We start from the raw sequence: 9,706 nt of genomic DNA, 5'->3' as shown, positions 1-9,706 counted from the left end.
GAGGTCTAAATTTTTTTCTTCATCTACTTTAAGAGATTTCTTCTTAATTATGTAGATTTTATACCCAAAAGAGTGCCTGTTTTTTAAAAAGTGTTAAATGTGCAGTTCTGCCTCTTTTCTGTCCTTACCCTTTCCCTTAGTCTGAATCCTGTTTAGCTAAGCAAGGAACATCTGGAACTTTTAAAGGCTTGTTCCATTGGGAGAAAGGCACATCTGGTTTAAAGTCTTTCTGGAACATGAAAAAGCAGAACAAAAATTTGAAAAGATCGAAACGTGTTGGGAGAACATGTTCATACCTTATTCCAGAGCATGCCACTCCTGAAGGCATTTGCTCCGGAGGCAAAGGGCAGTCCTGAAACCAAGGCTCTTCTCTCTCCAAAGCTTGCAAGCAGACTGGTGGTCATGAACATGGCTACAAGTTCATCTCCAGAGCTAGAGGAGACTGAAGAGGAAGGGACTTCCTCTCCAGTTGTGAAGTAACAAGGACCAATTACTTCATGGATATCTTGGAGGAACTGTTGAGAACATGAAACTCATTGGATTCAACCATTGCTCTCAACTTCCATATTAGAACTGTGCTAAGGCACTCTGTACCCTGGAACTTTGTATTTTTTCCCACTTGTGTGGATGGAGTATATGTTCTCGCTTCACTGACTTGAGATCTTCCCATGTGACTTGTTTTGGACAACAGAACATGGGTGAAAGTGACCATGATATGCCTCTCAAGAGACATGGTGTGTTTTTATTGACCCTCTTGTGCTTATGCCATTTGACACAAGACAAACGTGCTGCTGGTCCCAGGAGAATTAGACAAATCCCAGGAGTCAACCGGAACCTGAGCTGCACCAGGAACCAGATCTAACTGATCTTCAGCCTGAAGTAGATCGAGGCTAGCTGACCTCCAGACTCAAGAGTGAGAAGAAAATACATGTTTCTCATTGGAGGTTGCTGAGCTTTGAGGTGGTTTGTTACATAATATTGTGGCAATAGCCAAGTAGCACACACAAAATGGCAGAAACCAGAAGGAAAAGGGTAAGTGAAGCAGAACTGACATGTGAGGCAAGAAGGAAGTGAGGATGGCCTCTGAGCAGAGAGCAGGTAGAAGAGCGTCCAAGAACAAGATGGAGATAATGGGAAAGAAGGATTACTGCAGCAGCAGGACTGGATGGGCAGTGGGAGAGGAATACCACACACACACACACACACACACACACACACACACACAGCCTCTGTGCCTTTAGTGAGCACACAGCCTTTGTTCTGTGTTGACAATGTCTGGAAGGTCTCCAGAGAGTACAAGTTTGATTCTTATTAGGGTCCAGATTTCCAATGATGGGATCTACCGGGGTTCATAGTCACCACAATGTGCTAGTGGAACAATAGAAATGTAAAGTACCTGAGATCTCAGGATCAGACTCTGTTGAACAGATATTGGCACCACCAGCTGGGATGTTCCCTAACTTTAAATCATCCTTGGTACAGGACTAGTCCTCCAAGGCAGAGCTTTTGGGTTATCTGGGCTCTGTAAGGTCCTGCAGGCCTTGGAGAAGTTACTTAACCTCTCTGAATTGAGGTTTGGAGGCAAGAGGGTAATAACAGGACCGACCCCAAAGGACTACTAGAAGGAGTAATTGAGCAAAAACCTATGTGTGTGGCCCAGAGGGAAACCCTCCATGAGTTAATATGAATAGCTATGCTGCCATTTTGTAATGAGGATTGATATCTAGTATTTAGTAAGAAATGACATGTGATATTTTACTGAGCCTAGACACTTATCAAAAGTAGAAGTCTTATCAAATGGACTGTAACACCAAGTCTGAACTATCATTGGCAACATCCTGAGAAGAAATCATTCTTCCCACCTTTTTTCCTCAGCCCACATCAGCCAGCACGCTGGCTTGTGCTGTCCTTTCTTCTTCTTCTCAGGAAAATCTGCCTATTCTTATGCTTGCTGGGGAGAAAAGGGTGGAGATGGACCTGAAGGAACAGGTGGCAGAGCTCAGCAGGATGTTCCATCCTACCACCAGCCTGGGCCATAGACGTATTTTATATCTGGCTCTTCCACTGTGGCTAGGTGACCCCTCTGCTTTACCTATGGCTTGTGACCTTTATTCATTACAGCAACCAGCTGGGGCATTTTTAGCCAGACCCATCCCGTCACAGGAACTTGCACTTATTTTCCCGATCTATTGCAGATGTTTGCTCTGGTTCTGTCTTGCACTTCTCCAGGGGAGAATTTCCCAGGCCATGAGCTTCCTGCCTAGCCATTTTGGTATTTTTCTTAGGGTTTGTGTGGAAGAGCCCATCTGTCTCAGGAGGGACTTCCTTGTCTTCTCCTTGAAGCCAGTCCTTCTGGAGGTTCTTAGTTCGCTCCTGCTCTTGATGGAAGCCCGAGTGGAGACTTGAGGGTCTGCAGTCCTCCCAGAGCAGCAGAGAGCAGGGCTAGGGAATGGCCTACCTTCTTCCTTCCTTCAGAGGCCTTCGGCTCTCCAGCAACTGGCACAGATGAAACGGCTTCTATCATTTTCTCTCCTGACCCTTCTTCAAGAGAACAGGCTAAAGGCTCTTCCATTCCTCTTGCATCAGATTTGCTTGTACGTCATTATCTTAGCAACCGTAGAAGGAAACCCTCTTACCGTCAGCAACTTCTTACCACGCCCCTGTCATTCTAAGATGACACAGATTTGCTCATGAATCCTCTCCACGACCTTATGAGGTACTACTCTTTTCCCTTTCTATACACAAGGCAACTAAGGGTCACAGAAGTTGAGTAACTTGCCTGGGGTGCACAGCTTGTTCACAGGAGTGGCAAGATCGGCACTCAGGAAGTCGGGCTGTGAGTCTGCCCTTGCACCTATTATGTCCTAATGCTGATTGTCACAGTATTGGCTTGTTTGAAGGCCACAACAACATTTAATTACCCACTTTTTTCCCTGGAAAAGTAACAAATATTCTGCAATGTTTAGCACTTTGGCAGCTTTTTAATAAGCCCTGAAGGAGTCTGTCCTCCATTGGTAAATGTTCTCTTTAGACTATGGGTTACTCACTGAGCATAATGGTGCACACCTTTAACCCAAAGCACTCAGGAAGCTGAGGCAGGAGGATCAAAGTTTGAGGCCAGCCCGGACAACTTAATGAGACCCTGTTGCGAAATAACAAATAAAAAGTGCTGGGGTATAGCTCAGTGAAACATTTTCCTTAGGTTCAATCCCAATAACCCCCCACCCACCCACAAATGGATTACTTAATCCTCTTTGTCCCCAACTTGGAGCCTTAGGTACCAATTCCAGGCTACAAGAAAAGTCCATTCAACTTCCTTTATTATGCCAACTTCTCCATCTCTCAGCCTGCCTGAAACCAACCTCACCATCTGCCTTGCCACCCCCCTTTCCTCTTCCCAGCTCACCCAGAAACTGCTGTACCATTACACCTGTGTCCTCAGGCTACAAACCATAGTGTTGTCTTTGCCTCCTCTGTGTGGGTGGCTTCTCATATCCAATACAAGGCTCAGCCCTTGTCAGACAGTGGCCTCCCCACCCCATCAGAATGGTCTCCTGAGAGCTCTAGGGTTCCAGTCAGGAGATGGTGGTTGTAGAGTGCAGTCACAATGGTGTAGGTGGGGTTGAAGAAAAGCAGCAAGGAACACAGTAGAGCCCCAGGGTTGGGACAGCAAGGCCTGCAGGGTCCAGAAGGAAGCAGTTACTTGATCCCAGAGAGACATTGAAGAGAGGGCCCCTGACAGAAGTTGTGACGTTTTGGAGAGGGGCATAGACAGCTGTGGTCACCAGGGCAGGAGCTGGGGCAATAGATACCCTGACCTCACCACGCCCTTTGCCTCATGCCTTCCGCGGGAACTGGGGAGTGCATCCTTACAGGTCATCCACCCAGACACAGAGCAGGTGGTGGGGGCAGCAGGGAGTGGACCTGGAGGAGCAGAGGGAGGGCATGAGGACAGGTGGCGTAAAGCACTCTGCCATCCTTAGATGAGAGGCAGGCTGTGACTTCCCATTCCCTGTTGGGATAAACCTGACATTCAAGGAATTCCCCAGCAGTTCCTTCTTCTCCCTTCCTATTTTATACAGCACAGGCAGGCCTTCCGCTCGCCTAAGCTGGGACCCTGACTCCACAAGTCTGTTTTATATATTGCATATGTTAAATATTTTAAAAAAATCTTAATAATTGATTTATGCCACTTTGAATTCCAAGTCTAAAGGGACGTTTGTGCTTCTGGGGACGGGCATGCTCCCAGGGCTCTCCTGCCTGACTGGTACTGAGATAACAAGTGGACCCTCTCACTGCCAGGAGCTCTGGAATAGCAGTGCGGGCCCAGGCTTGGAAGCCAGAGAGGCTGTGTTTAAGGTCTGGCTCTGCCAGTTACTCACTGGACTAGTACTCTGTCCCATGACTTCCTGTCTTTCTCATTTGTAAATGGGGGAGGATTGTGATAGCACTTCACGATGCTAGGGATTAAGAGAATGACAAGGGCCTGACCCTGTGGCCCATGCTTGTAATCCCAGTGACTGGGAGGCTGAGGCAGGAGGATCGTCAGTTCCAAGCCAGCCTCAGCAACTCAAGAAGCCCCTAAGCAACTCAGTGAGACCCTGTTTCTAAATAAAATACAAAAAAAGGGCTGAGGATGAGGTTTAGTGGTTAAGTGCCTCTGGGTTCAACCCCTGTGCCCCCGCAAGAAAAGTGAATGATGAATGCTTAGAAATTGGTACATCTATCACAGGTACTCTGCTGGGGCAGGGACTGTGTTTTACTCACTTTGAGAGCCACGCACTTGGCACAGTGACTGGAACAAAGACTCTGATACTGTTTTCTGACCTGAACTGAGGGTGAGGCTCTTTGAAGATCAGGGAGCTGGCTATGTTAGGCGGCTCTGGGGTAGCTCATGCCCCCTCGCCCTATCTTTGCCAGGCTTCCTGTGCCTGACGCTTCTGCAGACTGTGCCAGTAATCCACTCTACACTGAGGTCTCCAGCACCCACTTTTAAGTCGCTGCGGAGGCGTCTCAGATGGCAACTCCCTCCCATGTCTGGGTCTGCACTGCCCTCTGGTGTGTGCTGGTGGGACAGCAATGTACTGAGGTTTGTGATGGGTGACCTTTTCTGACATTGGGGAAAAGGGGCTTCCCTGACTGGGCTTTTGCAGGATTTAGACCCTCCCACTCCCAGTTTAGCTTGCAACTCTTGGAGTTCACCAAACACAGACTTTTTTTTTTTTTTTTTTTTTTGACAATGTCTCCGATTCCTCAGTCAAGAAATAATACCAACCTTCTAAGCTCCAGTTTCTACTGCAGGCATTTCTTGTTCTGCCAAAAGGTATGGGGTTGAGTTTATGTGATATCTTGTCCTCTCTGCTGTCTGGCTTCTTCTTATCCCTGGACACTTAATTCTCTTCTCAAGAGTCGGAATTGCAGGAGCAGAGGATGCTGGGAGAACCGAACTGCACTCCCTATCCCATGCAAGCAACTCTCCCTCCCCCACCCCTCCCCGCCCCACCTTGCTGTCTGTCTCCCTTCCCAGATCCAAGCTCCCAGTCACTGTACCAAAAGTGGGGGTCTTGTAGGGTAAAGATGGGGCGTGGAGGCTAATGTCCAGCTCATCTTCCTCTGACTTCGCTATGGAACCTGCCACAAATGTCTACCTTTTACCATCAAATTGAACCACATGAAACCACTGATATGGAACCATGTTCCTGAACAGCAATTTCTTTGGGTTCAATGTGATACTTTCCATCTAAACTTGTTATGTGCTTGTTGGTGGTCTATAGTCCCAAGTGTCCTGGGCTCACTTAGACCCAGGAGAACCAGGCTGGTGACACACCAGGTTCCTGGATTGCAGAGCTGGGAAGAACATTTAAAGCCAGAGAGAAGATAGAGTTCACCTCAAGGTCCCTGAACGACCCCACTCCCTACATCAGACCTCGCTCTCTCCACACAGGTTCTGCAGTGACCTCCAGGCTGGGCTTTGTTTGGGGCACACAGTCAGGGGCTAGCAAGGGAACCCTGACAAGAGCCTTTTCTAGCCAGATGGTGCTTGCCTTCCTGGCTATTGGGGGTTTTCTGGAGGCTTTGGGAAAATTTAGGTTTCTGAACATACCCAACATCTCCTACCCCTGGTGGTATGGAATGAACAGGAGGCCAAGTTGAGCAGAGGCAGCTCTATGACCTAGAGGACTCCTTTGCTCTGCCAAACTTTGGGGCAGCCACCTGAACAGGCCCACACAGCAAGCGTCCAAAACTTGTCCAAGGGATGAAGGCAAATCAGTTTGGGGAATTTTAAGTTGCAGAGTAGCAGAAGGCTTATGAGTCACAGTTTATAGACTCACTGGGGACAAGAGAGCTTCCTTTCTGGAATTTGCCTGTCTTACAATCACAGGACAACAGATAGGTCTTGATGTCTAGGAACTTGGTGGTGCAGGTTAGGGACCTGGTCTCTTTCCTCTCAGGAGGATGCAAGCAGGAGAGGGAGGAGCTCAGCACAAACCATTTTACTCATCCATCTATCCATCTATCCATCCGTTAAAAAAATAGTGATTGAGGGCCTATATGTGCCAGGCACTGTACTAGGTGCTTCGCATATAGCAGTGAACAAAATAGACAAAAGTCTGTTTTCCTCTTATTGTAGCATCTTGGGTCAAACCAACTATGTTGTCGTCCAGCTCACATTTCTATTAAAAAGTTGCAACCCCTCTACCATGAGACAATTAAACACATAAAATGTATTTTTAAATTTTAATTAAGGCAAGTGCCCCAGATATAAAGTTAGATTTTTAGAAAGCCTTACACACAATTGGCTATATAGTTTGAATCTACCTAGGTTAACATACATATGCATTGAAAAAGAACAAGGAGAAAATAGCCCTTAAATATAAGTGGTGGTGTATTGAATTGTATTTTCTAGTAAGGTCACAAGATCCCCCTTCCCTTAGGCTGTTTATACAATGTGACTTTGATTCTTCCAGGGAGAGGTGAGGTCTAGGTTTCCTCTACCTGAATCTGTGACTATGGAGGCAATATAGCTTCAGCCTGGTCTTCCTGACGTGCTCCTATTGGACACTCAGACACCATGCTATGAGGAAGCACAGGCAAGCCATATGTAGGTGATCTGACAAAAGCCCCAGCTTAGACCCCAGCTGACAGCCATCATCCCCAGACATAGGAATGAGGAAGTTCCAGCCACCCTCTAACTGCAACAGCAGAGACCCCAAGCTGAACAGTTTAGCCTAGCCAACTCCCAGGATCCAGAGATAAAGTGACAGAACTTGGTGGTGATTCGTTATTCAGCAACAGACATCCAGTAAAAGGGGTTGATCTCTGGATTGTGGGATTATGAGTGTCAACAATACCTTTCTGCATTTTCTAAGATTTCTACAATGACCATTTCTTTCTTTTGTAACCAGTAAAAAAATTACTAAAAATAAAACACATTCTAAAATTTCTCCCCACTGCACGGAGGGAGAAAGTAGTTCTAAATATAAATTTAGGGACTAAACTCAACTCGGAAAAAGCTTTCTGTGCAAGATTTATTAGATACTGGAAAGGAAGCATTTGGAAGATAAATTTCAGCTGGTAGAATAGAAAGAGTGGTAGATTTGGAATGAAGAAACTTGAAAATGGATCTGTTTTCGGAATGACCTTGAGCAAGCCCTTGTTCAAAGTCAGTTTTCTATTTTGAAAAATGCAGCTGGCTGCTTAAGGAAGGTAACATCCACCAGGACGCCTGGCCCAGAAAAGGCACTCTAAGTGGTAGGTGAATCCTGTTTAGTCAATGCCAACGATAAGGGGGCATCTGCAAGCTTTGTGGAGGACCCATTCTTCACTGCCACCAGAGGCTACACAGTTCTAGTAAAGAAAATTGCCTGGAAAAGAACCACAACCCTTAATTTTTTTTTTTTTTTTTCCTTTTTCTTTTCTAAAACTCTAAGCAGCTCTTGCGGGTTCCTGGACTCGGTCGCCCCGCCATGCCTGGGGCCTCCGTTCTGCACCTCTAGGAGACCCCATTCGGTGCCGAGTACAGAAAGCCGGGATGCAAACGAGAGAGGAGCCCCGGGAAGCCGGTCTGCAGGAAGCGGCGCGGTGTCCGGGCAACCCCGGAACGCGGCTCCGCGGGCGGCAGGTGCAAGCGGCGGCGGCGGCGGCGGGTCCCTCTTGCCCTCGGCCGCGAGTCCCGGCATTCGGCAGTTCGGCCGCCAGTTGATGCGTTGATCTCGGCCGCATTCTCCATGGAAGACTCCGAGGGTAGACCTGGGGCTCCCCTAGGAAATGGAGTACCAAGACCCAGAGGTGAAAAGGGCGCCCCGCGGTGGGCGGACGGCGATCCCTGCTGGGGTAGGCTGGGGGCGAGTTCTTTCTGGAGCCCTCGGGCATCCGAACCCAGAAACGCCCCTGAACAGCAAGTCGGGAGGTTCCGATTGAGAACCCAGCCCTGTGCGCTTGATTTCAGTGGCTTGTGGAGTGTTTGTTTTGGCTGATAACCTTTCGTATGAGTGTCTTGTCTTTGTCTCTGGGTCATTATTAATATTTAAAATAACCACGTGTATAGATGAGCCCATGTACACTGGAAATGGTCTGCAGAGCTGCCATCTTCCCTCCATCTCAAGATCGATCTGCAGCAGAGAGCTGGAGAAGGTTCCAGAGAAAGCCGACTCCTGCTTGACGGAGGTGAAGAGGAAATGCAGTTGAGTGCTAAGAAAACAGGAGGGCTGGGTGTAACTTTGTTGCTATATCCAGGAAGCACTATTAGAAGGCTATGTGTTAGTCAGCTTTCTGTTACTGTAACAAATAACTAAGAAGATCAACTTATGAAGAGAAAAGGTATATTTTGGCTTACAGATTTACAGGTTTTAGTCCATGTTGCTTTGGGCCTATGATGACACATCAGAGTGGGAGCATGTGGTAGAGAAAAACTACTCACTTCCTGTTTAGGAAGTGAAAAAAAGAGAGAAAAGGGGATGGAGTACCATTGTCTTTTTGAAGGATGTGCTCTCATGACCTAAGACCTTCCACAAGGCCCCATCTATTTAAAGGTTTTCCACTTTCCAATAGTGCTGTGGACTGGGGACCAGGCCTTCAGCACATGGGCCTTTGGGGGCCATTCAAGATCCAAACTATAGCATCTAGCTTGGAGGCATTTAAAAAGAATTGTTTGAGTAGTAGTTTATGTCTGTATTAATCCACGATCTGATTAGGCAGAGTGCACCATTCTCCTGAATTACCTCATTGGATCTTATTACAGCTCGGGAAGTATATTACAAATGGGCAGAGGAAGTGCTTTGGTTAATAAAAGGTGACACGGGGTTTTGACCTGAGTCTGCCAGTCTCCAGAGTCTGTGCCCTTCCATTTTTTCCTTTGCTGGATATTAGTAGATTTGTGGAACTGTTTATGGGCTTAGACAGATCAGGGAGAAATTATGAACACTGCCAGGAGAGGTTCAAATTAAATAATGGCTGGTCACTCCACAACTGGTTCTTAAGACTGAGGAGCATGCGTGGAGGCACATTTGGGTTTAGAACACAGTGTCCTGGAGCAGAGCAGCCACAGTCTCCCAGAAAACTCAGGGTGAGCCCTGGCTCAGGTTGTCATTCACTTGGAAGAATGAGTGACTGTATGCTGCCAAAAGGGGCTAGGGAATGTCCTACCTTTGCCCAATCAGATTTTCTCTTAGAAAGATCAGTACCAAAATCAGTGATGCCAACTGTG

At 47.2% G+C, this 9,706-nt stretch overlaps 1 protein-coding gene across 5 annotated transcripts in view; it reads left to right on the top strand.

Annotated features, from left to right (window-relative positions):
* The first annotated feature begins 5,271 nt into the window (after positions 1-5,271).
* The window catches only part of Spats1 (spermatogenesis associated serine rich 1), a 30,310-nt gene continuing 25,875 nt past the window's right edge, over positions 5,272-9,706 (top strand). For 3 of the 5 annotated variants that reach the window (XM_047558675.1, XM_047558674.1, XM_047558673.1), the window contains exons 1-3: positions 5,272-5,323; positions 7,935-8,289; positions 8,549-8,683. In XM_047558675.1, the coding sequence (XP_047414631.1) occupies positions 8,229-8,289; positions 8,549-8,683 (196 nt within the window). In that variant the 5' untranslated portion in view covers positions 5,272-5,323; positions 7,935-8,228. Of the gene's footprint in view, positions 5,324-7,934; positions 8,335-8,548; positions 8,684-9,706 lie in introns of all 5 variants that reach the window. The other 2 variants (XM_047558677.1, XM_047558676.1) reach the window with 2 other exon arrangements.

Source organism: Sciurus carolinensis, chromosome 7, assembly GCF_902686445.1.
Source record: "Sciurus carolinensis chromosome 7, mSciCar1.2, whole genome shotgun sequence".
Classification (NCBI taxonomy): domain Eukaryota; kingdom Metazoa; phylum Chordata; class Mammalia; order Rodentia; family Sciuridae; genus Sciurus; species Sciurus carolinensis.
Note: the sequence above shows the minus strand (reverse complement) of the source record. Positions and strands in the feature narration are given on the sequence as shown.